This window comes from Oryx dammah, unplaced genomic scaffold, assembly GCF_014754425.2.
Source record: "Oryx dammah isolate SB20612 unplaced genomic scaffold, SCBI_Odam_1.1 HiC_scaffold_25, whole genome shotgun sequence".
NCBI lineage: Eukaryota > Metazoa > Chordata > Mammalia > Artiodactyla > Bovidae > Oryx > Oryx dammah.
This window is the reverse complement of record NW_024070209.1, coordinates 9,911,717-9,939,034: the sequence shown is the minus strand read 5'-3', so window position 1 is coordinate 9,939,034 and position 27,318 is coordinate 9,911,717. Positions and strand designations below refer to the sequence as shown.

General features: G+C 45.4%; 1 protein-coding gene across 2 annotated transcripts; it reads left to right on the top strand.

Annotated features, from left to right (window-relative positions):
- Positions 1–1,980: 1,980 nt before the first annotated feature.
- SEMA4F (ssemaphorin 4F) lies at positions 1,981–26,357 on the top strand. Of its 2 annotated transcripts, XM_040223869.1 has the most exons (14): positions 1,981–2,251; positions 5,072–5,223; positions 5,853–5,912; positions 6,098–6,196; positions 10,939–11,032; positions 20,385–20,504; positions 20,599–20,750; positions 21,301–21,479; positions 21,715–21,862; positions 21,982–22,204; positions 22,339–22,448; positions 22,562–22,722; positions 23,724–23,782; positions 24,011–26,357. In XM_040223869.1, exons 1-14 carry the CDS (start codon positions 2,104–2,106, stop codon positions 24,619–24,621), a joined length of 2,316 nt encoding a protein of 771 aa, XP_040079803.1. In that variant the 5' UTR covers positions 1,981–2,103; the 3' UTR covers positions 24,622–26,357. The 2 variants fall into 2 exon arrangements, with proteins under 2 accessions (XP_040079803.1, XP_040079804.1); XM_040223870.1 differs by lacking the exon at positions 6,098–6,196.
- The last annotated feature ends 961 nt before the right edge of the window (positions 26,358–27,318 follow it).

Here is a 27,318-nt window from a genome sequence, read left to right as displayed (position 1 = left end):
TGGCAATCCCAAGTTTGTTCTATCTATACTCTGTTTCATTATGGTTGACTGTTCATTTTGTTTTTTGGGTTCCACATATAAGTGAAATCATAAAATACTGTAATTGTCTGACTCATTTCCCTCTAGCCTAACACTTTCTATGTGCAACCAAGTTGTTGCAAGTGGCGAGATTTCATTAATTTAATGGTTGAGCAGTATTCTGTTGTTTATATGTGCACGATTGTGTGTGTGTGTGTGTGCTAAACCGCTTCAGTCGTGTCCGACTCTGTGCGACCCAATGGATTGTAGCCCCCAGGCTCCTATGTCCGTGGGATTCTCCAGGCACGAGTACTGGAGTGGGTGGCCATGCCCTCCTCCAGGGGGAATCTTCCTGATCCAGGGATCAAACCCAGGTATCTTACAACTACTGCACTGGCAGGCGGGTTCTTTACCACTAGCACCACCTGGGGAGCCCCATATATGTGCATATATGTTTGTACAGACATGAATATCACATCTACTTTATCCATTCATCTGTTGATGGGCTCTTGTGTTGCTTCTGTATCTTGGCTATTGTAAATAATGCTGTAGTGAACATAGAGATGCATGTATCTTTTCTAATCAGTGTTTTCATTTTCTTCAGACAAATATGCAGGAGTGGAATTCCTGAATCCTATGGTAGTTCTATTTATAATTTGTTGAGAAATCTCCATGCTGGTTTCCATAGTGCCTGCACCAATTTAAATTCCCACCATCAGTGTATGAGGGTTCCCTTTTCTCTACACCCTTGCCAACACGTTATTTGATAATAGCCATAGTGACAGATGTGAGGTGACATCTCATTGTGATTTCAATTTGCGTTTCCCTGATATTAATAATCTTGACCATCTTTTCATGTCCCTGTTGCCCATCTGTATGTCTTCTGAATGAATAAAGTGGACTTATGAACGTGCTCTTGCAACTGAACTTGTTCACATGTAGTGGACTTACTATAGTTCTTAGTGTATAGAAATGCAATTGATTTCTGTATATTAATTTTGTACCCTGAAACTTTACTGAAACATAAAAATGGGCTTATCATATATGGCCTTTATTATGTTGAGATTTGTTTCCTCTATATTCATTTTGATGAGTTTAAAAAAATAATTTATTTTTTGTTTTCATTTATTAATTTATTATTTTTGATGAGTTTTTATCACAAATAGATGTTTACTTTCCTTAAAACTTTTTCTGCATGAGACGATCATATGATTTTTATTCTTCAATTTGTGAATTTGGTGTATCACATTGATTAAGTTGTGAGAATTGAATCCCATTTGATCATGGCATATGAGCCTTTTAATGTATTATTGAATTTAGTTTCCTATTATTTTACTGAGGATTTTTGCATCTATGTTCATCAGTAATATTGGCCTATAATTTTCTCATATTTTTGTGATATCTTTGTCTGGTTTTGGTATCAGGGTGATGCATGCTTTGTAGAATGAGTTTGAAAGCATTTCTTCCTCTGAAATTTTTTTGAACTAGTTTGAAAAGCATAGGTGTTAACTCTTCTCTAAATGTTTGGTAGACTCTCCTGTGAAGCTATCTGGTCCTAGACTTCTGTTAACGCTTCTCTAAATGTTTGGTAGAAGGAAGCCATTTGGTCCTAGACTTTTGTTTTGTAGGAGTTGTTTTATTACTGATTCAGTGTCATTGCATAATCGATCTGTTCATGTTTTCTATTTCTTCCTGTTTACTCTTAGAAGACTGTACATTTCTAGGAATTTGTCTATTTCTTCTAGGTTGCAGAGCCTTTGCAATCTGTCACTGGGGGTCCTGGAATGACAAGTCCAGCCCAATTCGGAGGTAGACCTCCCACCTAACCCTGGGTGTAGCTCTCCCTCTGTCTGGGTTGGATTTTTTCTCTTAGTCCAGCCTCTTCCACGCAACCCCTTTGAGGGAGGAGAAAATTAGCCCAATCATTGTTCTCTTCTTGAAGGGGTGGAGCCAGGTTGCTTTGTGACCGGCAGCCGCAGGCCCAACCGAACCAAGGGGAACTGAGTGGGCCCAGGCTGGTGGCTGTTCAGCTGCTGAGCGAGGCTGCGCGGCGCGCCACACCCCGGTGGCCAGGAGGTGGCAAAAATGCCGGGCTCTGTCGCGCGGCTCCTCCCGCGCCTGCGGCCCTCCCGGACCTCGCCCTTATTTCTGCTGTTGCTGCTGGCGTTGCTGAGAGGCCCGGTGTGTGGCCGCGTCCCACACTCGGTCCCCAGGATCTCGCTTCCTATCTCCGGTAAGACGCGGGCGCCCTCGCCCTTAGCCCTTGGCTCCCGGCCCAGATCCCGCCTGCAGGTACCCAAACCCACTTGCCGGTCTCACCCGGGCACCACCCCGCGCCCCCACACCTCGGCCCACGGCTTCCTTCGCTGCCCGTGCCTCGCCCGAATGCAGGCGGGACCCCCACGTGGTGCCGCTCCACCCGACCGGGCGGCTAGGCTCCTACGACACGCCCAGGCGGCTCCTGCTCTCCCTTATTTATGCAGCCGCCTCTCACAGTGTAGACGAAGACCCCGAGGCCCAGGGAGGGGAATGGGGGTTGCCGGAGACTGTCCATTTCCAAGTTTCCTCTCCCTTACTCCCTTCTTCCCTCACATGCACTTGTTTCCGTCATGCTAGCCTGACGACCATCCTGCTATCAAACCCATCGATCTTTCATACTACTCCAAACACCCATCCTTCTGATTGCCAGCTTAGCATTTACATCTGCCCACTTCTCAAGTTCATTCCCTTATCCTCAGTTCTAACCTCCTCCAAGCCTTTTGTCCGACTCATGGCCCTAATATCCCTAACCCACTTGCAGCCCTTTCATCTCTGACACCAGCTCCTGGTCTCCTATTATCTGATCCAACATAACCCTCCTAACTTCCTCAGTGTTCCTCTATCCATGCCCTACATTGAGTGCTGGGAAACGATTCAATGAGTTGATTTAAAATTCTGTTTAAATGGTTTTAAAAATCTTCAGAAGGGAAAAAAGAAGAAGGGAGATGTCCTTTCAAAAGATGTGAAAGTAGCCAAGGGATGCCATGAGGTTAAAAGTGGCCATTGGAGTGATTTAAAGACATTAAAGGCTCTTTGCCGAGTTGGGCATGAGTGTAGCCGTTAACCTAGTGTTTTTCTCAGTGGGCCCTGAGCGTTAGCACCTCGTACAGACAGAACCAGTGAAACCAAGATTACAACCTGTTGGGAAAAACTCACAACCAGGTAATAGAATTTTCTAAATTACTGTGTCATTTCAGACCAGTGACATATAGGGATGCTATGAAGCCAGAAGACAAAGTTGTGATCAGAGCCTGGGTTTCAGTTTCTGTTGGAGCAATAGCCACAGCATGGCATTGAGGTTGCCAGGTTGGGTTCATATCCGGGAATCCGTATGACAAGCTGAGGCCGAGTTGGGGATCTGAGGGTGGTTGGGTGATCTGGGGCTAATAGTAAGCATGGGATAGTAGGCAGCATACAGCACAGACATGAGTATGGGTATGGGAGGATGTGGTGGGTGGGGCTCCAATCAGCACATATAAGACCGCCTGGCCATGCTACCAGTCCTGAAGATAGCTGAGCAGATGAAGCAGGTAGAGCAGAGCTGTATTAATTCAGGGCCCCAGAGCCAGGGATTGAGCGAAGAAGGTAAAGTCATCTTATTTGTTATAATCTTTAAATAGATCAGGGTTTTAAAATTAATTAATTATCTACTTTGTTTTTTGATTGCACTGGGCCTTTGTTGCTGTGTGTGGGCTTTCGCTAGTTGCAGCGAGTAAGGGTTACTCTTTGTTGTGGTGCGTGGCGGCTTCTCTTGTTGTGGAGCACAGACCCTGGGGCCTGTGGGCTTCAGGAGTTGTGCATGGGGCTTAATTGCTCCATGGCACGTGGAATCTTCCTGGACCAGGGATCAAACCTGGGTCCCCTGCATTGGTAGGTGGATTCTCATCCACTGGACCTCCAGGGAAGTCCCAGATCAGAGTTTTGAATGCTGATACGTGTTTAGATTTGGCCCAAACAGAACACATGCTTAAGGGTGGAAGAAAGGAACAATTTGTGAAATACGTAGTATGTGTCAGATGCTTCCACGTAGGTTATCTCGTTTGATTCCCAACAACACTGGATGGTGGTGTTTACAGATGAGCAAAGTGATGCTCAGAGCGGGCAGGTAACATACTCAAGATCAGACACCTGGTAAGCAAAAGAGCCACATTTAAACTTGGGCTGAAACTGTGGGTAGAATCTATTTCCAAAGCACATTCTCTTCTTGTCCATGCTACTGTCTACTTCTTTGGGTAGAATCAGGTTGGGATCAAGGGTGGTGGGAGAGAGAGGAAATAGTCTATTAATGGGTTGGTAAGAAGAGTGAGACATTTCCCTTCTAAGTAAAAAGAAGTTACTATTAAGTAACGATAGTTTGCACCTGACTCATTGGAAAAGGCTGATGGTGGGAAAGATTGAAGGCAAGAGAAGAAGGAGGAGGAGAGGGCAGCAGAGAATGAGATCATCGGATAGCATCACTGATTCAGTGGACAGGAACTTAGGTGAACTCTGGGAGACGGTGAGGGACGAAGAGGCCTGGAGTGCTGCAGTCCATGCAGGGGCAGAGTCGACTTAGCGACTGAACAACAATTAAGTAATCATTTTTTTTAAAAAGGAGATTTAGAGAGGAAAGTACTCATACCTTCTAAGGGTATTTTCAATTATGTATCATGTTGCTATGAATGGAAATAAGTATTGGGTTGGCCAAAAAGTTCATTTGGGTTTTTCATAACCAGCTTATGGGAACCCAAATGAACTTTTTGGCCAACCCAATATTAAATAGACAATATTTATGCTGTTTTAATAAACTGTTTTATAGAAAAAGCATACTTTATTGTGTGCCTCATCAGTTATCTGTCCCTGAGGAAATTAGATGGTTGGCCTGTCAAGGCTTTGTTTTAGCCCTTAAGGCTGCTAAACAAATGGTTCTCGGAAGAAAGCAAAAAATTGGCCCTTTGGCTTTGCTCTTGTGGACCTAACTGTTACGAAATGATGGCTGATATCGCATTTCACTCTCATTCTCTGTTCCTGCTAGAGGCTGACTCCTATCTCACCCGGTTCACCGTCCCTCAGACATACAACTACTCAGTTCTCCTTGTGGATCCTGCTTCTCACATGCTTTATGTCGGCGCCCGGGACACGATCTTCGCTGTATCCCTGCCCTTTTCAGGGGAGAGACCTCGAAGGGTGAGAGATGAGAGTGGGGAGGACCTCAGATTCCAGAGCTTGTGATTGGGTCCTTGGTTTTATGGCATATGAGGGAGGGTATTGTGGTAGGAGGGGGAATGCTGGGTGAAAAAGAATAAGGGTAGATAATCAACTTCATTGTTTCAGCTGAGGGTAATTGGGGGGGTCATGGTGACTGCAGAGGCTAGGACGGAGGTTCATGATGATGCGGAGGAGACCACAGTGACCAGGGTTCAGGTGGCAGTGGCCAGAGGAATCATTAACATCACATTGCTCTAGAGCAATAGCTTTCAGACTTTTTTGATCATCCCTTAGTAAGAAATATCTGGTACATTTTGACCCAGTGCACAAAGTATGTACTGAAAGAAAACTTTTGAAACAATATTTACTCTCCTACATGTGGTACATTCTGATGTATTCTATTTCATTAAAAATAATGTTGGTTGAGATTTCACTGCTCATTGATGGGTGGAGACCTCCAGTATGAAAAGCGGTGCTCTGTGGTTGGGAGAGGAGGTTCTGTCTCTGAAGTTCCCAAGTTGATGGAGGTGGTGGAATTGTGTCGCCTACCCTGATTTGGGAGGGATTTGGGTGAGAATGTGGGGGAAATGGTCACTCTTCCTTTCTAGATTGACTGGATGGTGCCTGAGGCCCACAGACAGAACTGTAGGAAGAAAGGCAAGAAGGAGGTAGGTATAAATCCAGACCCTGTCCTGGGTGTCAGCTGAAGCCTTGGTCCAGCCCTCCATAATGCTCCCATCCCAATGGACCCAGGCAAGGACTCTAACACCATACCCAGAGCTGCATATAACTGTCCTAACCCTACCTTTCCTTGTACCTGCTGCTTCTGATTCTAACCATCTCTGACCCCTAGGACGAATGTCACAATTTTGTCCAGATTCTCGCCATTGCCAATGCCTCTCACCTCCTCACTTGTGGCACCTTCGCTTTTGATCCGAAGTGCGGGGTTATTGTGAGTGACAGGGGTGGGCGGATGGGAGGGGTCTTCTGTGATCAACTGTAGCAGGGGTCATGGTTAAGGCAACCCTTGTGCATGATAAACATTGTGGGTGAAGGATGCCTTCATAGGGTAGAGCCTTTGTCCACCGAAGTGGGGTTTGAAAGGGAGGGGGAGGGAGGTTGTCTGTAGAAGGTGAGGAATATGAAGCATAAGGAGGGCCGTAGTGGGATGGTGAAGGAAGTGAGGATGCTAGCTGGGCTGAGTGGAGGAACTTCAGAGGCCAGTAATTCACGGTTTCCTTGCCCTGTGCCTGCTTTGTCCAGGTAACCTGGGTCCGTTTCCCAAACAGCACTGTCTGTACCTGTGTCTTCCTCCCATGGCATGTAATTGACTTTCACCACTTTCTCCCATCTCCACGGTCAACCTCTTTCTGTGCAGGCTGTGACTGTTTGCTCTCACGGCTTCTGAGGTCACTGCCCACTAATGTAGTACATGTTGGCCCCATACTCTGGATCTTGCCTTCAAGGTGGGCACTCTGTCAATGATGTTTTCTTCTTAATCCTCTTCATTGCTGCTAAAGCCCTGGGCATCTCCAACCGCAAACCCAGGCAGGCTTGGGACATGGATACCCCTAATAACATGTAGATTGGCCATGGCCTCAAAAGCCCCTGGGGTTGGTGACATCTTAGGAAGGGTTTTAATGTTTTTGACCCTTCACCTTTTCCCATCAGTTACCTGGTAGGCAAGTACTGTTATTCTGGCAGCACACATTTGTGATCAGTCCCTGGAATGCGTCAAAAGCCTCAAATATCCTTCCCATTACTGGATGCTTTTTATCCCTTTCTGCTCGGGGTAGGAGGGAGTGCAACATTTCCCTTTCCTGACCATGGTCATTAATAGTAGATCTTGACTTGATCCTTCTGCAGTAGTCTTTGCCACATGGGTCTATTCAGCATATACCTTGAAACCTCTTTGTTAAACGTCGTCCTTGTATTTTTGACTTAAGAATGCTCTAATTGTATATATTTGATGCCTTAGTCAGTCCCTCTGAGCTCTCCCTAGAGGGAGTTGGGCTTATGTTGAGTTATTTTCATCATGCTGGTGATAGATTCCCTGTTGAGGTGTGGCTAGTTCCCTCATCCTGGGAAGGTTTCCCAGTTCAGAATGATGTTGACAGTCTCTGTATCCCTTCAGGTAACACTGAGAGTCTAGTTTCCCTGCGGTTCTCATGAAGCTCCCAAAAGTAGCAGTGGCGCAGCCATTGGCATATTTGTCCTTTCCCAGTATATATAGGATCAGGGAGCCCACGGATGTGAATACCAGAGCCACGGCTTACAGGTGGTGCAGTCAGTCCAAGCTGGTTGCACAGGGCCTTCTGTTCTTTGGCTTTAATAGTTGTTACATAAGTATCTAGACAGAAAATGTTCTGGACACCCCTGTCAGGATTGGTGTGACTTGGACTCTTATCCTTTTTTTTTTGAGTAATATCAGCAACCAAGAGTGAAGCTAGGGGCCTGTGGTCTGCACTCCTATGACTTTCAGCTCTTTTTCTGAACCCTCCTATCCAGCAAGCTCATGAAATGAAGGATCCTCCTTTAATCAAGAGTTGTTTCTAGGATATAAGTCACAACTAGCAACTGTGCTAACTCTTCAAGCATCCCAAGACTGCTCTCTAGACTCCTTGAATGCTCTCTTCTGCTTTTACCTGTCTTATCCTGCTACCTGGCAGTCCCCATCTGCTTGAGCAATTTCTTGCCTTATCCTTAGTGCTGAACTTCTCATGTCCCAGATGGATGACTTTGAGACTGTGTATAACTATTATCTGACAGCTTTGACTAGCTGATCCAGCCATAACAACTTGCTCAGAGTTGATTGCTCAGAAGAATGAAGGTTATTACAAAAGGAAGCATAGGACCTGCCAGCTCTAAAAATGTGGAGTGCTGCCCTTCAGTGACAGCTCATTAGACATGGAGGAAAATATTTTAACTTGTTTTGTTGAGAGAGCTCCAGCAATTAACAAAGATAAATTTTAGACTTAAAAAAGCAGCACCAACGACAGTGAGAAGAATTGCAATTTAACTGAGTGTCTACTCTGTTCAGGCTTGGTGCTAGATACTTACATTCACAGATGAGATTAATTCTTATCACCATATCATGATATTTATTTATTATGACAGTGATAGCACATCATGATAGTATTTATTTCCAATTTACGTGAATGAAACAGAAGTTCCCAAAAGTTAGGTAAAAGTCAGAGATAATGCTGGCCAAGGCACAGCCAAAATTCAAACCCAGGGTTTGTCTGGCTCAGCTCCACTACCCTGTCCTAATCCAGCCTGCACCCTAAGAGGAGACCTTAGGTGGCTTCAGTCTTATGTGACATTTGATTTGTTTCAGGTAACAGGGACCACCTCCCCTCTATCCCTCACCCCTAATCTTTTAGGAAAGGTCCTTTATGTGCCTTGCAATCTTGTTGGCCAAAGTCAAAGGATGGGTTCCAGCCCCACAGATTAATGAAAGCCTGCCTTACGTAGCTCTGGCTTTCAACTTGAGGGACTTGCCTTCATCCCAACTGATGCTGATGAGACTGCCGACTGACACATGAGGATGTAATGAAGAATCTCAACATTCAGATAATGCGGTAGAGCGGTCTTATCCTTTTAGACCCTAATGAAATGTCACTTTGAACATACAGTAATCATAACCTATGTAGTTAACAGGCTCACTTACTCAAAGGCTATAAACCTAGATACTATAATGATGCCATTTGGGAAAACTGGAAGAAGATGAGTTTTTGACATGTTGAGTTTTAATAGATCATCTTTGTAAGTCCAGCAGTCAAGTGCAAATATGGACTAGAGTTTGGAAGACATCAGGCTTTAGAGAGGGGAATGATTCGCACAGAAAGTCTGGGCAGAAATGTGAAAAATTAATGAGATCTTGAAGGAAATATGTGAAAATGACTAAGGATACATGATTAGAGGCTTAGAAAGCAGAGAACCAACCAAAGGAGACAGACAACCGATAGGAGGAGGGGCTCCAGGAGGTAGAATTTCAAGGGAGTCAAGAAGTAGAATATTTCAAGAAAGGGAGTGAATCGGATGTATTCAGTAGTGCAAAAAGATCAAAGAGAATGAGAACTGAGAAAAGGCTGATGCTTTTAAAGTCCTGGGTGAAATGTAAGGGTGTAGTTTCAGGAACTGTTTTCTAGGAATAACAGGTGATCCAGGTTTGATTAGAAGTAGTAGTTTGGGATAAAGAGGCGATGGTGAGCCTTTTTTTTTTTTTTGTCTTTCTCTGACTCAAGCATTTATCAAGTCAGTGACTGATAGTCTTGGAATATTAATCTGGGGTGGATATGGAGAGTAAATTAGGGGCAAGGCTGGGCAGCATGGAGAAAAGGAGGCAACAAGACAGGCCAGAGCAGCATGTAATAACCCCATGTTCAGAGAGCCTAAACATCTTGGTAATCTCTCACTGAACTGCTATCTTTCTCCTCAAGCTGCGATGTGCCCAGTGCCACACAGGGTAGGTGATTGTGCTTCTGTGGGGTCCTCTGTTCCAGAAGATTCTCGACCCAGTATTCCCATGGACAGAAGAGTCTGGCAGATTACAGTCCATAGGGTCGCAAGAGTCAGACATGAGCTAGTGACTAAACAAAGCAGCAGCAGTCCCCTTTGAGGGAACATCAGATAACACCTGATTTTAACAGACCTTCTTCAAGCCTCTCTCAGTAAAATAAAACGCTGTTTACCAACTGCAGCAAATAAATGAGTAGTCAGAATGGGCCAGGGGTAGGTACACTTATACTCAGAGGACGTAGATCTGAGTTGCTGCTCCCACTACCATCACAGTAATTAGGCTCCAGCAACATCCTATGTCCATCCTAGTTTGTGAACTAGATATATCATGCTGGCACTTCATGTCATAACTGATTCCTAACTGGCCACATTTAACTTCCCTGCCAGTGCAGGTTGAAATCATCCCTGATTTTCATTTTTAGATGTTATCTTAAAGCCTCTCTTAGTGCTGGATGCTCAGCTAAGGGACTGTCTGACTGGCTCTGTGCAACTCTTAGACCTCCTGCCCTCGCCTGAAACCCCCCAGCCCAGGCCAGTCTCTGGAATCCCTGGATGAGGAAGAAACTTACTCCCCAGATCCTTAGGTCCTGACCTGAGCTTCAGGTCTCCGTTGATTTCACAGATTTCCTTCCCTCCTGTCCATCCTTGATTCTGGTTCTCTGTTATTTGTTGGGTGGGATTAGGGGAAGGATGGCCCTTCTCTCTAGACCCCTGGGCTTCAGATGGTCCTGTATCCACCTGCACTTTCCTTTATCCTTCTTAAGGGCTCCCGCCCTTGGGAGGCCTGCTTTCTTCCCTGGTTCTCCGTATCCTATAGCACATCCTTCAGCCAGTTGTCAAGCTGGCAGTTCAGCAGCATTTCAGAGAGATCTACCTTTCGGTCCCTCATTTTCTGCTAGTGCCATCCTAGGTATTTCTTCATTAGAGCATGTGGGTGTCAGGTACTATGGGAACTGAGGGAAGAGGAGTAAACTGATGACAAGAGGGGTGGCAGAGATAGGGAATACAGGAATGGGTGGTGGAATCAGGAATAGCAGACTGGGAATACAGGGATGGTAGTGGGGGAATGCGAGATGAATGGAATTGGGTTTTTTCTTCATCTGACCATCTTTGTAATTCTCACTGCGAACTTCCCCATGACCTCTAAACCAATTGCCCCCTTCTGGTCTGTAGGATGTGTCCAGTTTCCAGCAGGTTGAAAGAATTGAGAGTGGCCGGGGGAAATGTCCTTTTGAGCCAGCTCAGCGGTCAGCAGCTGTGATGGCTGGTGAGTGGGGAGAGACCAGCCCTTGTGACTTCTTGCTATGATCGCCTCCTTCCCCACCCTGCTGTTTGAATTTCTGTGTCCTTTCTTTTCTCTCCTTGGAATGTCTATTATCCCCACATCTCTTTCTAGCTTTTCCTGTTCTTCCCAGAGTGCTTGTGTCCTGCTTTTCCCCACAGACTGCCATTCCCCTTGCTTTTCTCTAGAGAATGTGTCTGCTCTTCACAGTAGACTGTGAACGTTTCCTTTGTTACCCTTATTTCTTTTAGTCATTTTTTCCTCAGTAGAAGAGGAATCTACTGCAATGCATATTATAATGAGTTTGCAAAAACAGTATAAAGAACATAAGAAATCTTTTAGAACAGCACAGTTCAAAAGAACTTTGTATGTTGATGGAATCGTTCTGTATCTTCACTGTCTAATGCAGTAGCCACCGGCTACATGGGCTGTTGAGCCCTTGAAATGTGACTAGTGCAACCGAAGGAAAGAATATTAAATTCTGTATAGTTGTGATTTAAATGTAAATAGCCATTCATACCTAGTGAGTACCGTATCAACAGAGTTCTAGAGTATTTCTACTCTGAAAACCACGCTAGTATTTTAGGGTATTTCCTTTTAGCCTTTTTATGTCCACGTGCATATATACTCATGCATGTATATTTTGCTGGCCAGTGCTTTGTTGCTCAGAAGAATCAGTAATGACTATTCAATAAATTTCTTCTGTTACTTCCTTTGAACAAGTTATACATATACAGTTGCTCAAGTGTTGAATGGTTCTATCACAGATTATACCTAAGCTTTTCTGGAGAATGACTAATTCTTTGGTAGCCACAAAGTAAACAGTTTGTATGCCGCATAGCCTGTGTATTAGGTTAGACAGCTCCACAAACACTCTGCAAATTCAGTGAGAACACAACCATTTTTCTCATGATAGTTTAAGACAAGCAGGTTAATAGAAATTTTATGAGTGTGTATATTATGAAACTTTAAAATGTCATGCTGCATGGACATAAATTTGAATATTGTCGTGTGACTTTATAGCACAGGCATTTCTATATAATTTAAAAATTCTTTGTGAAGAAAAATTTTAATGATATTATTTTACTCAACCTGTGAGTATATGCTGATTTAACAATTCCAAATCATTTATATGAACTTATTCTCAAATTGATTTAGTTCAGTTCAAAGTTTTTACTATTGTTTATAATGCTTGTCTGTAACGCCAAGGGCTTCCCTAGTGCCTAAGTTGGTAAAGAATTTGCCTGCAATGCGGGAGACCTGTGTTTGATCCCTGGGTTGGGACGATCCCCTGGCGAAAGAAGTGGTAACCCACTCCGGGATTCTTGCCTGGAAAATCCCATGGACGGAAGAGCCTGGCGGGCTTCAGTCCATGGGGTCACAAAGAGTTGGACACGACTGAGCAACTAAACCATCACCACTATAACACTGTAGTGAACCTTTTTGTACACAAATTTTTATCCTCATTTTATATCGTCTCTTTAAGACTCCTGGAAATGGATTGCTATATTAAAGTGTGTGAATATTTTACAGCTCATTATCTGTTGCTAATTGAGTTTTTAGAAAGGGTATACCAGTTTACACCCTAAATCAGCGGTAAATGAGTTTTTTTCTCACATAAATTTCATTGTACTGCTTTGTTGTTATTAAACGTCTTCTTTTTTGCTGATTTAAGGCTAAAAATGGCACCTTGCTTTGATTTGTATTTCTTTGAATATTAGTGAAGGTAAACATTTTTCATGTTTTAGTACTTACTTTTATTTCTTCTTTGACCAATCCTCTGCTCATGTTCTTGGGCCAATTTTCAGGTAAGGTATTAGTATTCCAATCTATATCTTTTCTTTTGTAATTATATATTTTAAGCTAAACCCTTCTTCAGTTAGAGAGCAGGTAAAATTTTCTTCTCAAATTTTTTCCCAAACATTTTAACTCTAATCTATTTGAAATTTATTTTTCAAATAGCATGAGAAGGGAATCAAAATTGATTTTCCCCAACTAGCTAATCAGTTGACTTTTAGCATCATTTGTCATACTGTTTTTCCTTTCTTCACTAAGGTTGCTGCAAACTTTATTATAAAATATCAGACAATTAACATTTTTAACTATGAAAACTATTTATTCAAAATAAACAAGCACATTTGCTTGGAGTTTCTGCATTGAGATGGCAATATAACCTTCAAAACTCTGCTGGGTCCCTGTCTGATGGCTAGTGTATGGTATAGAGCAGGAAGGAGTTGTATTACTTGTTTTTTTGTTTAAATTAATTTTTGTTGAAGTATAGTTGATTTACAGTGTTGTGCTAGTTTCTACTGTACAGTGAAATGAATCCGCCATAGACACGTATCTGCTCCCTTTTGGACTCCCTTTCCCAATCAGGTCACCACAGTGCGTTAAGTAGAGCTCCCTCTGCTATATAGTATGTTCTCATTAGTTATCGACTTTATACATATTGTCAATAGTGTGGACAATTTACATTTTAATTTAAATATTGCACAGTATTTTATGAATAGCAAAAATTAGGTGTAAGATCTAGCATTAAGCTTTTTTCTTATGTGTGACTTTATAAGAAAAGTCTTAAAAGCTATATACAAGGTAAGTATTTCCCTCTGAAGTGCTGTATAGCGCTATGATGCAATTTTCTCTTGGTCTGACGTATGCCGATACTTAGCTGGGGCTTTTGGTGCTGATCTGTTGTGCCCTACTGTCTCTCTGCTTTGAAAATATTAAATAGCAGGTAGAAGACAACGGCAACATTATTTAAGAATTAGAACCCAAATTCCTAGTTAGGAGTCATACAAATGTCTTTAAGGATAATAGAGGTATTTTGAAAGAAAAGTAAAAGCTCTTAGTAATGAAAATATTAGACTATGATGGAAGGAGTATTTCTTATTTTAAATTATAAAAATTGCAACATGCATTGTGGGAAATTGGGAAAATACAGAAATGTATAAAGAAGAAAGTAAAAAGCTGATTGTAATTCAATCATCACCAGGGAATCACTATTATTATTTTGGAGTATCTTCTTTTATTCTGTGTGTGTACATATATTATAAATATAATATGTGTACATTTATAATAAATTAGAATTATGTATATTTCACTTAGTATTGTATACTGAGCATTTTATCATCGTAGAATTTGTTTAATTATTCAAAATTAGATATTTTTTAGTGATTGCATACTTTTCATCCTATGAATATAGTATAATTATTTATTTCCATATAATTATACATTCAGATTTTAAAATATTGCTTTTATAAATAATGCTGCATAAGGAATCCTTTTATATAAATTTTTATGTAAATCGTTTACATGAATCTAATTAGTTACCTGGCTTCCCAGGTGGCTCAGTGGTAAAGAACCCACCTGTTAATCAGGGAGATCTCCTGGAGAAAATGGCAACCCACTGTAGTATACTTGCCTGGGAAATCCCATGGACAGAGGAGCTAGGTGGATACAATCTATGGGGTCACAAAAGAGTCGGACATGACTTGGCAACTAAACAACAGCAATTAATTACATTAGTCAATCCCAAAAGTAGGATTGCTGGGCCAAAGGATATAAAAAATTTTTATAGTACTTGATGGATTTGGCCACATTTGCTCTTCAGTTAGTCCTACCAGCAGTGATGAGAGGGTCTGTTTCATTACACCCTGTTAGCTATAACCAAAAATAGTTAATAACATAAAACAGTGACTTTCTCCAGAGTCCCATTTGATGTTTTTGATTAGCATTTCTATTTGATCACAAGAGCTTTTCATGTGTTTACTGGTACTTGTATTTCTCTAGGAAAAAGTCTCAGAAATCTTATCTTCAAATTTGACATTTATCTGCACTGCACTGAGATAAAATTTAAAAAAAAAAAAGATCTCAGTGTCTCTATTTGCACTATTCCAATTTGGAAAAATGCAGATATTTTGACAGTAATGTTCACATTAGCCTAAGATCATCAGCAGTTTCTTCTCAGTCTTCTTTGCAGGGTCTGTCTTCTGTTCATCCTTTAAATGTTGGGGTTCCCAAGATCCTCTTCTCTTGTATTCTTTGTGATCGTGATCTCAGCCAGCCCTACGGATTCTGTTTCCACCAAATTCCGATGCCTCCCATATCCTCTCTGGAGCTACAGACCACACATCCAGCTACCTTCCAGACAGCTCCACTTAGATGTCCCACAGGAATCTCAGAATCAGCATGTCCCAAACTGAGCTCATCGTCTTCACTCACCTCCCCCAGAGCTTCTCCACCAGTGTCCCCTTCCGTGAGTGCATTCGTGCCATCACCCACCAAGGTACCTAAGCTGGAGAAGGTGATTTGTCATCTTCGGCCCTCCCGGTCACATCCGGTAATAAACAGGGCTCTTACGAAGAAGAGCAGAAGGGAGCTTTTGTTTTCTCTTGGGAACCCATCTCTTGTTTTTCTCGTCTCCTCTTGGTCTCATTGCATCTTTTGATTACTGCATCAGTCAAGGAGCCCTGTATGTGTTCCAGATGTACTGGGCGCTGCCTGCATTTTGGGGTCAAGCTTATTTCTTAAATCCATGAGTGTATGTACCCTGAGATTAGCATTCACACACCAGAACAAGACAGAGAAATCCTATATGGCTAGCAGAGGAAAAGGTAGGGTAAAAACTGCATCTCCAATGATCTATAATTATGTCCTGATAATAGACTTAAAAAAAAAGTATCCAGCTAGCATAATCCTTAGATAAGGAAATAGAGAATATTAGGTCAATAGCAGTCTATCCTGGGCTTCCCAGGTGGTGTCTGGCCATGAGAAGAAAAGAGAGAGGAAGAAGGCAGGACAGGATATGTTTAAAGCCCTCTTTTTAAAGCCAATGAGTGATAATTCTTACTATAAACCTTCTTTAAAAATGGGCATTTTGATACCAGAGTTAAAATGTGAACGCCTTGAGGGTGTAGTGAAATATTCACTGCCATGGCTTGTATCCCAGTCTGTCGATGTTGAGTCATTAACATATATGGGAGGTCTGTGTTCACAGACTTTACCTCTGAGCAAGTAGAGACCTATTTCTGCACATAGTTGTCACCTTTCTTTGGCTGTGATTCTTCATCTTTGTGGTTTTCAATCTTTTTTTACTCATATTTCTAAAATGACAGTATCTTAATTTGGAGGGAGGTTTGGAGAAGGAAATGGCAACCCACTCCAGTATTCTTGCCTGGAGAATCCCATGGACAGAGGAGCTTTGTGGGCTACACAGTCCGCGGGTTGCAAAGAGTCAGACACGACTGAGCGACTTCACTTATAAAAATAAAAGATGCTAACTACAAAAAACATTCAGTGAATACAAAATAATAGAGAAGAGAAAATAAAAATTATTTGTTATTAGTCAGAAACAAGCATCAGTAACACTGTACAGTTGTAACTCCTTCAATCTTTCTTGCACCTAAAGATATATATATATATATATATATGTATATATATATATAATTTAACAAAAAATAGGGTTGAATTACACCTGGTGTTTTTTTTCTAACCACCTTGTTCACTGAATTCAGCACTTTGGGCATCACTCTCTGTGACGTGTCATCTTTTGCCAATATAGTAGATGTATATTTTCATGTTTACTAGCTTGATCTGGTCAGCAATAATTTCCCAAACAATTTCTCAGGGATGTTTTAGTGTATGAACAGTACAATAGAATATTTGAAACGGACTCTTCCGGGAAATTCAGGGCATGTGATCCTGTGTACTCCTGTGGACTCCTGCCCCGGTGACTGCGAAGGCTGCTCTTCCTTTTCCTCTGCGTGTGTGTGACATTTGTGTCGTAAAACCCTCGGTATTCTTAGAACACCTGCAGCCCTGCTGCGCCCTCCCAAAGTGCCTGATCCCTCTCGCGGTCCCTCTGTGGCCCTCTGCCCTTCCACCCTGAGTGAATGTGCTCTTCCGCAGTTCTAGGCTCCAGTGTTGCTGGCTGCCCCACTGATCCCTTAGAAAGTCTTGGGACTTTACCTCTGTCCACTGCATGGCTGTCTGTGGTCCTTTAATGTTTCCACAATATTTTTGACTGTTCTCCCTCAAACACATCAAGTTATGCTTCCAAAATATTTATAGCTATGTCTTTCACCACATCTCCCCCATTCTCAGGGTATCCATGACACAGCTTCTGTCAGAATTTTGGTTTTAAAGTGTTTCGTATATAATGCTTTTAGAAAAATTTTCATTCCCAATTCTGGCTTCTGTATCAACTTCTCCCTCACCCCTACCCACCCCACCCCCCGGAACTACTGAAGATTTTTTTACTTGCTGCTTCTTAGCTGCCAGAAGCTATGGCCCAAATCTTATTTTCTCCCTTCTGAAACACTCTGGAAGGAAACGGGATGCCATTTTATAGTTGTGGCTTCCTGCCTTGGGGCAATAAAGCAGGCATGTGGCCCTCCAAGGTTTGCAAGCTGCCGCACCCGACGCATGGTGAGTGCCAGCCGTGCACCAGGCCCCACCTGGGTTTCTCTGTTTATCTCATTTAACCTTTAGCACTGCTCTGAGTAGGACTTCCCTGGTGGCTCAGATGGTAAAGAATCAGCCTGCAGTGCAGGAGACCCGGGTTCTAACCCTGGGTCAGGAAGATCCCCTGGAGAAGGGCATGGCAACACACTCCAGTATTCTTGCCTGGAGAACTCCACGGACAGAGGAGCCTGGTGGGCTACAGTCCACGGGATCCCAAAGAATTGGACACAACTGAGCGACTAACACTATTTTTACTTTATCTTGCTGCTCTGTGTGGAAGGCCGTAGTATCCGTATTCTACATTTGAGGAACCTGAGGCTTAGGAAGGGTAATTTGCCTAAGATCATACTACTAATAAGTATTCAGAGTTCAAACCCAACCCTTCCTGACTCTAAAATGCTTGGATTCCTTTCACAACCTTGAGTGATAGTGTAGTCTCCCCTCCCACCTCCTGACCCCCCACCTATTTTTTTTTTTTTTGCCCTGCATCAAGTGTTTTTAAGTTTAGCGGTTATCATTTCAGTGCCTGAGACATGCAGCTTCACAGGAGCATCTGTGAGCCCGGGATGCAGGGCTTCTCTCAAGGTGGCCCTGCCCTCTGCTGCCTCCCTCAGCCTGCAGGACCCCGTGGCTCTTGCTGGGGTTTCTGGACACCAGCCTCCAGCACTCCAGCCTTGCTTGCTTCTCTAGCCTCCTTGACATGATCTTTTCAATTGCTCTCAAGTGGCAGTGCCCCAGGGTTTTCTTCTCCCTTTTTCCCTGGCTTTTAGGTTCATATAGTGACCTAAACATGACTCCCAGGTTGCCTGACTCTGGCCCTGTTGGCCACACCCTTCTGTTCGATTGCCTTCCAGTGGCTCCAACCAGATGTCCCAAAGGCATTTCAACCTTAGTGCATCCAAAAACTGAAATCGCCTCCTCTCAGGCCACCTCCTTTATGAGCCTTCCGTCATATCTTCACTTGGTTCATAATATCACCATCTCCTATTGTCCATCTTATAGGTGGAAACCTTAGAGATATTGTCTCACTACATTCTTTCACATCTCATACTCGATTTTCAAATTTTGTTAATGGGCTGTAACCTCAGAAATATCTCCCAAATCCAACCTCTTTCTTTCCTCTGCTGTGCCTTAGTCCTCCTTCATTCTTGCCAAGACTATATGAAGGTCCTTTTTAAAAACTGATTGTTTAATGGCTGCTCTGGGTTTTCTTTGCTGTGTGCAGACAAGAGTTGTGGTGACTTTAGTAGCAGCAAGTGGCGGTATGCGGAATCTTTCCGGACCAGGGGTAGCACTTGCGTTCTCTGCATTGGCAGGCAGATTCTTAACCACTGGACCACCGGGGAAGTCCTCAATTAATTTTTATTGGAGTGTAGTCGCTTTATAATTTTGTATTAGTTTCTACTGTGAGAAGGCCCTTTTAATTAGCATTGTCTTCCTAAAAAACAAAACTAGTTATGTCACTCCTCCTCAAGAAAATCTCTGCGGTTTTGCCTTCACCTTTAGGATAAAGTCCACATTTTCCTGGCGATGCAGAGAAGATTCATCACAACTGAGTGCCTATCACTGCACCTCTAGCAATCTCTGCTTGCTTGCCCTGTGCCCTGTGGGAGCTTCAGCCACAGGGAGTGCCCCACATCACCAAACATGGCTCCACCACCTTCCCCACTTGCTTGTCTTCTCCCTGAAGTCCTTCTGCCTGGCAAATTGCTCATTCTTCAGAGCCAGCTCAGACATGACCTCTGAGATGCTGTTCTCCTAGTTAGATGTGGCTGGGTCCTCCTCTGTGCTCCCCAACACATCTAGGAGTCCACGCCTGCTGGTATCTGGTTACATTTGTCTTCTAGACTCAGCTGGGAATTCTTGGGGGGGCAGTGATATTCTAAGCACCCAGCGCAGAGCCTCTCATGTAGTAGGTGGTGAAGGAATGCTTCTCTGTTCTCTGCAGAGTCCCTGTAATATTCAAAACTCCAGTAAGGGGTTTGTGACCTTCTCTCATCCCCTAAGTCGTTTTCTCCACTCTTGTCCGAGCCTTTGGCGGTGTTGATCAGAGTGGCTATAGTTCTTATATTCAGCCCACAGAGCTTCACCTTCCATTTCTTCCCAGAATGCCTGTGATATCTCACTTCTCCAATCCCCACCATTGCTAGAGCACCTCTGCTCTGCCACTGAACCAGGAGGAAGGATCTGATTCCTCGTCGCATCCTGTGGCTGGCTGTGAAATATCTAGAAACCCCTTGGGTTGGTGTTTTTCAAAGTGAGGTCTTGAGTCGCCCACACCATAGTAACTCGGCTTGTTCGAAATGTAGTTCTTGGGCCAACCCCTGACTCTACTGAGTGAGAATTGTGGGCCCCAGGTTTAGGAACCTGCATTTTGATTAGTTCCCTAAATGATGCTAGTATACCCTAAAGTGGTGATTTGTTCCAGGGCAGCGTACACCACTGATTCTCAGAAAGAACACTAGTTCCTTCAGACACTCACCATAGTGGGAGAGCTCAGCAAGATGGGAACACGCTGCAGAGCAGACCTCTTCCTGGAAAGTTATCATGTAATTAGCATATTGTAGAACAGACAACAACAAGAAACAGACCAACAAAAAATGTTGATTTCCACAGGGGTAGCTTTTATTCTTTCTTAAACATGAACATTCCAGCATTTCCCCCTTAACCCTGGTTCCTGTTACTGCCCTGGAACACTTTGTTTCTGTTTAAGTGAGATAATGGCCCCTGTGCTTAGCAGTGCCTGGCAGGCACGTGGGTGCTCAGCCCTTGAGGGTTCTTGCCCCTGCTTTTACTCCCTCCACTGCCCCTGTGACCCTTTCTGCAGGCTCCCTCAGTGAGTCTGACGGCCCGTCTTCTCACTGTCACCCTGCAGGGGGCGCCCTCTACGCTGCCACTGTGAAGAACTACCTGGGGACGGAGCCGATCATCTCTCGGGCTGTGGGTCGCGCTGAGGACTGGGTCCGGACAGAGACCTTGCCATCCTGGCTTAACGGTGGGCAGAGGGGGGCTGCTCCGGGGACAGAGTCGGGGGAGGCTGGGCGGCCCCAGGCTATGAACGTGGGACCTGAAGCCGCCGGTCTCCCCAGCCCCAGCCTTTGTTGCAGCCGTGGCCTTGAGCCCAGCCGAGTGGGGGGATGAAGATGGAGACGATGAGATCTACTTCTTCTTTACGGAGATTTCCCGAGCGTTTGATTCCTACGAACGCGTTAAAGTCCCGAGGGTGGCTCGTGTGTGCGCGGTGAGCCCCTGGTCCCAGCTGTCTGCCTTATTCTCTGCACTGCTTGTCCTCCTGTCTTTTCCTCTGGCCTCTGTCTTTGTGTCTCTCTTCCAGCTCCTTTTCTGCTGGGCGTTTACTACTTTTCTGGCAGCTTGAGGAATGTGGGAGAAAGGGATCTGGGCTCTTTTACCCCATTATTACCCCGTGTGACACTGCAGTGTAGAGGTTAAAGGCAGGAACTGTTGACAAACAGACCTGGGTTCCACTTCTTGCTACACTGCTTACTGCCTGTGTAACTCTGGGCAGGAATAGGTACTGTTCTGAGGACTAAAGGAAGCAACTTATGTGAAGCAGGTAGTGCAGCACTTTACACGTGTGCAACAAACGTGGTCACGCTCATTACTGTGACCCTGCCCACCCCATGTCACATTGTCCTCCTCAGTTACTCTCTCTCTGTCCTTGTATTTCTATGCATCTGTCTCCTTAACTGTGTCTGGGGGGAGTGTGTCTCCACGGTCCTTCCCTAACGTTGGTCTTCTAAAGAGGACTTCCTACGTGCTTGTCATCCCAGGGCGATCTTGGGGGCCGGAAGACCCTCCAGCAGAGATGGACGACCTTTCTAAAGGCTGACCTGCTGTGTCCAGGGCCTGAGCATGGCCGGGCCTCGAGTGTCCTGCAGGACGTGGCCATTCTTCGACCTGAGAGTGGAGCAGGGACCCCTGTCTTTTACGGCATCTTTTCCTCCCAGTGGTGAGGAGCTCCTGATATGGAGAGTTACAGGGTGGAAGATACCTGGGATTGGTTCGGTATCAGTGCGGTCTCCTCCAGAGTGGGGTGGATTCTCCCTAGAACCCTGCTCCCTCTGCCCTGGGGCAGGCTACACAGCTCCCTCTGTGTTTCTCATGGGTCATCTCATTTGACGGGGGCTGAGTTGCCTCCCCGGAGTTCCTGCCAAATATCTGGCTCCAATCTGTGATTCTTCCAGGGAAGGGGCTGCCATCTCTGCTGTCTGTTCCTTCCGACCCCAAGATATTCGGACTGTGCTGAATGGTCCCTTCAGAGAGCTGAAACATGACTGCAACAGGGGACTGCCTGTCATGGACAATGACGTACCCCAGCCCAGGCCTGGAGAGGTGAGGGGGCTGGGGCAGTGAAGAACTGAATTGCCCCACTAGGACAAGAGTCCAGCTAAGCATCACAGACACTTCCTGGCCCCTGCGAAGCTTCGCCACGCATTCTCTGTTCCCTCTAGTGCATCACCAACAACATGAATCTCCAGCAGTTTGGCTCATCACTCTTCCTGCCTGACCGTGTGCTCACCTTCATCCGGGACCACCCACTCATGGACAGGCCAGTGTTTCCAGCTGATGGCCGCCCCCTCCTGGTCACGACAGATACAGCCTATCTCAGAGTTGTGGCCCACAGGGTGCCCAGCCTCTCAGGGAAAGAGTATGATGTGCTCTATCTGGGGACAGGTATGTTTAATAGCCAAGCAAGTTGCCCATCCAGTGCATACAGGCTGTGGCCAGAGAGGGTCCCCTGTATACAGGTAATCAGGGTCTCAGGCACAGGTACAGTTATGATGTCTCGCCCCTTGCCTGCTTCCTAGAGAATGGACACCTCCACCGAGCAGTGCAGATTGGAGCCCAGCTCAGTGTCCTTGAGGATCTGGCCTTATTCCCAGAGCCTCAGCCAGTTGAGAGTATGAAGTTATATCAGGTGAGTTGTAGATTTTGGCAAGTCTGGTGGGAAGATGTCTGAATGCAGAGATAGTTGGTGACCCTGAGGTCTGGGAGAGCTAGCACGTTCCTCTTGCTCATCCCCTTCTGTAGAACTGGCTCCTGGTGGGCTCCCGCACTGAGGTGACACAAGTGAACACAGCCAACTGCGGCCGTCTGCAGAGCTGCTCAGAGTGCATTTTGGCCCGAGACCCTGCCTGTGCCTGGAGCGTTCGGCTAGCTGCGTGTGTGGCCCACCCTGGAGAGCATGGAGGGTGAGTGTGGCTATTACATCGCCTGGTGTCCCAGCTCTGGCCCAGCCATCCGTCTGAGTCTATTTCTCATGGGTTAATGTTGCCGTGTGTGTGTGTGTGTGTGTGTGTGTGTGGTTTGTGTGCTCGTATCACTTGTGTGTCCATCTGTCAGCCCATACTAACTCATCTGTGTGTCCTCATGCCTGCTGGACCTGCCCTGACTGTGGTTGACTTGTATATTGCCATTTGCTTCTCAGTTTTCATTTTACAAATGCTCTTAGAAGTGGTTTCACTGCCTCTTTCCTTCCTTGAAAAACGTTATCCTGTTGCCTTCTATGATTCTGCATTCTCCTGGTTTTCCTTCCTACCTCTCTCACCTATCTAGATGTCTGTCTTACTGGTTCTTTTTCCAGCTTGTTTCTGAACGCTAATGCTCCCCTGGATTTAATCCTTCTCTTTACACTTTTATGCACTTACAAGGTGATTTCATTCCCATTGTATTCAGTACCGAGCGCTGGTAACAACCACAGATGTGCCTTTAGCTGAGCTATTTTATGAAATAGACAGTCATCTGACTGATCCTAACAGGATTTTGATTAATTGTGATAGAAAAGAAGCTTTTCTCTTAACAGAAAAATCTTTTACCAGAGATTTCCAAAGAAATCTTGGGGTTGTGGACAACCAGCTGTACTTCTTGGAAGGCTCCTGTGTTTCTTTTAAAGTACCCCACCAAATGTCTTTCTGGCAGACCTAGTGCAGATTTAATTCTCTGTCGACTACTAGAAATATTTGTAGAATTTGTAGAATTCTACAAATAGAAATATTTGTAGAATTTGTAGAAAATGTCATGCGTCTAAAAGGTATTGAGAAAAAGTTTAGGGATGAAGAGAATGTTGACTGATAATTCTAGAAGTGATTTATGAGATGACAGGAGGTGCAATTGGCAAGTGAACATTCAGTGGTACTGAGGAGGGTAGAGGGGATGTTGACACTGGATTTATCAAGTGTTTTCTTCCTTATAGGCTGGTTCAAGACATAGAGTCAGCGGATGTCTCTTCTTTGTGTCCTGAAGAGCCTGGAGGTCTGTATGGTTTAGGGGAAATATGGGTGGAGTGGCTGGAAGGGCCTAGAAAGTAGTCCTTTTTGGACCTACTTTAAAACTTGTTTCCCGGAAGATATGGCAGCCTTACTGTCTTTGGGAATCCACTTTTTGGCTTTGTCCCCCAAGGCCCCTTCTCATATCACCCCACATTTCCGTCACCCCAAACCTACAGCTTCACCGTCGTTTGTGCCTTTGCTTTCTCTCCAGAACACCCAGTGGTGTTTGAGGTTCCCGTGGCTGCAGCTGCACATGTGGTCTTGCCGTGTTCCCCAAGCTCGGCCTGGGCATCCTGTGTGTGGCGCCAGCCCAGCGGCGTGACTGCACTCCCCCGCCGGCAGGAGGGGCTAGAAGTGGTGATATCCCCAGGGGCCATGGGTGCTTATGCCTGTGAGTGTCGGGAGGGTGGGGCAGCCCGCGTGGTGGCTGCTTATAGCTTGGTGTGGGGCACCCCGCGGGGCCCCTTGAGCCAGGCTCACACAGTAGGGGCTGGGCTAGCAGGCTTCTTCCTGGGAGTCCTTGCAGCATCCCTGACTCTCCTCCTGATTGGCCGGCATCAGCAGCGGCAGCGACAAAGGGAACTTCTGGCTAGAGACAAGGTGGGCTTGGACCTGGGGGTCCCACCATCTGGTACCACAAGCTACAGCCAGGATCCTCCCTCTCCCTCTCCCGAAGATGAGCGGCTGCCCCTGGCCCTGGCCAAGAGGGGCAGTGGCTTTGGTGGCTTCCCTCCACCCTTTCTACTTGATCCTTGCCCAAGCCCAGCCCACATTCGGCTAACTGGGGCTCCTCTAGCCACCTGTGATGAGACATCCATCTAGGGCCGGGCAAATTACCACCAGCACAGAGACATCCATCTAGGGCCGGGCAAATAAGCACCAGTGCATGAGTGACCCCTGGATGGAATGACCACTGGGATGCTGGGGGTCAGTGGGCCTGGAATGTCACCACCATGGCCTCTGAGTTTTCTTTGTCCTGCGAATGGTCACTTCGACTTCCCTGTCTGCTCTCTCTGGGCCTGGACGGGTTCAGGGCCAGGCCTTTGCCTGATTCCCCTGAGAGATCAGAAATGCTGTTGCAGTGAATCGGGACTTTTCCTGCACTTGCCCGCTCAACCCTTGTGACGCCTTCAGCCCACTCTTTTGGGCTTGTTAGTTTGGCGCTTTGGCCCAGGACATCGCTGTTGCTTTCGTGTTGGGCCCTGGCCGGAAGGAGGAACCGTGGAAGTGTTTGGGGGCTCATGTGACTGACTCCTTTTGCTGATTCTTGAAATTTATGTGATTCTCTGTGGGGAATGCATGCTCCCCAAACTGCAACACGCAATCTCTGTCCTGAGATCTACCCCATCCCAGTTTTCCTTCTTCTGTGAAAGAGCATGTGTAAATACACGGGTGTTCATAGATTATCTGGCCACACGTGCATGGATGACTGGCCTGATGCTCAGGTGTATTCATGGGATGTTGAGAGGGTCAGGTTGGAGTAAGGGCAATGCCTACAGGACTTTAGACCCTGTAGCCAGTGAGGGAATGGCTCTCCTTTCTGAAAGGAGAAAACCACTGCCCTGTCTCCATCACCTCTCACAGCCCTTCTGTTGAATAGAAAAACCCCGGAAGTGATCTTCTGGGTGGAATAGTACAGATGACCCTATCTCTCTCTTTGTTTTTGCCTCCTGGCTGCCACCACTGCCATGCACAGCTACTCTTTCTCTGACTAGAACCCTCTCTTTGACTTCTGTTAAAACTTCACAACATTCTAAATATCAGGGGATAGCAAAATGGGAACAGTCATGGTAAATACAAGCCTCACAAAGATAGGTTTGTTTCGGTGACTTTACTCATGACATCCTTGCTGTAAAGCAGGATTTCACCTGAGATTCATGGCCTCCCTAAAACCATATGCAAGATGCTGTCTGTACACGTGTGTCTATATTTTTCTCGGGGGGCAGGGGTTATGACTCTCATCAGATTCTCAAGCCTTAACAAAAGTAAAGGACCACTACCTGAAAGTCAACCCGTGTTGGCCAAGCTGAAGTAGTGCCAAGCAGGGGCAGCTCTTCCTGCCCTGCCACACTTGCCCTGTGGCTAGCCTCTGGACTGGCAGCTGCCGGATACCTTCTTGTTGCTCCATTCCTTGGAAGGTAGGCCCTGTGCCTATTTGAAGACACATCAACTCTTACCAAATATAAAGACCTCCTCTTGCTTCACAACTCCCAGGAGCTCTAAGCTTCTCCTGCTCAGTTCCAGTTTTGGCCTGTGAATGTGCCTCATTCATCCCTGGTGAGGGACCTCCCTGAACTCTCATAAATGGTCCAGCCTTTCCTAGTTGAGGTTTTCAGCTCTACTTTCCTCGACAACAGCCCGTGAACTACTCGAGTCCCCTTGGGTTGTGACTTTTGGTGGCTTTGTCGTTAAGTAAGTGTGTGATCTTCAGCAAGTAATCTAACCTTGGAACAATGGCTTACTCCTCTGTAAAGTGGGGATAATAATACCTACCTCAGGGCTGCTGCAAGGACTAAATGAGAGAACATGTAAACAATAAAGCACTATCTATACCAGTAGTGGTGGTTTTTGTAAAAACTGGCTTATTATGCCATAATCACACAGTTTAACCATCTGATAACCATGACACATGCCTCATTTGGTTGGAGAAGAGTCATTGCCACACATAAACATCCTGTCCTGGGTCATCTCTGGTCAGATCTTAGCTGCCAGTGTCTAGGTTTTGGGAGCAGGGCCTGTCACTTTTATACTCTTCAGATGCATCTGACCTTGGTGACCTTATTAATCTTTGTGGGAATGGAGGAGGGCTCTGTATTTGGTTTATCCTCACTCACTGTACTCTCTTGAGGTTATGGGTTAGTAGAGCCTCCCTAGTGGCTCAGACGGTAAAGCGTCTGCAATGCAGGAGACCCGGGTTCGATCCCTGGGTTGGGAAGATCTCCTGGAGAAGGAAATGGCAGCCCACTCCAGTATTCTTGCCTGGAAAATCCCATGGACCGCGGAGCCTGGTAGGTCGCAAAGAGCCTGACACGACTGAGCAACTTCACTTTCACTTTCACTTTATTTTGAGGAAGGAAGGGGATGGGAGATTTCAGAGGGACCTGGAGTCTCTGGGAAAAGGGGAGAACAGTTTCACAAGGAGGGAGGGCCAGATCACAGTGGATTTGGGACATTTGGTCCTTGGATAGTGGCTCTGGTTGGAGGAAAATGGGAAGTGAAATGTAGGAAAACTGAGGAAAGTTGGAAATAGGCATGAATGGAGGGGAGCCACCTCTTCAGCTGTGGGAAGTTCAAGCCCCAGGAGTGAGTGAGAGGATAGAAATGTGAAACCTGTTCCCAAAGAAATAGTGTGAATAACTGTTGCATTATCTTTAGACTGTGGGCTTGTGGGGTTGGAAAGAATCCGGTGATAAGGGAGGTGAAGAAGTGTGCAGGGTTCCTGCGGGTGGGACTGTGAGGATTCTGGCTACCAGAGACCTGACTGGCTTTTGCACATAAAAGCAGCCAGGGAGAGGGTTG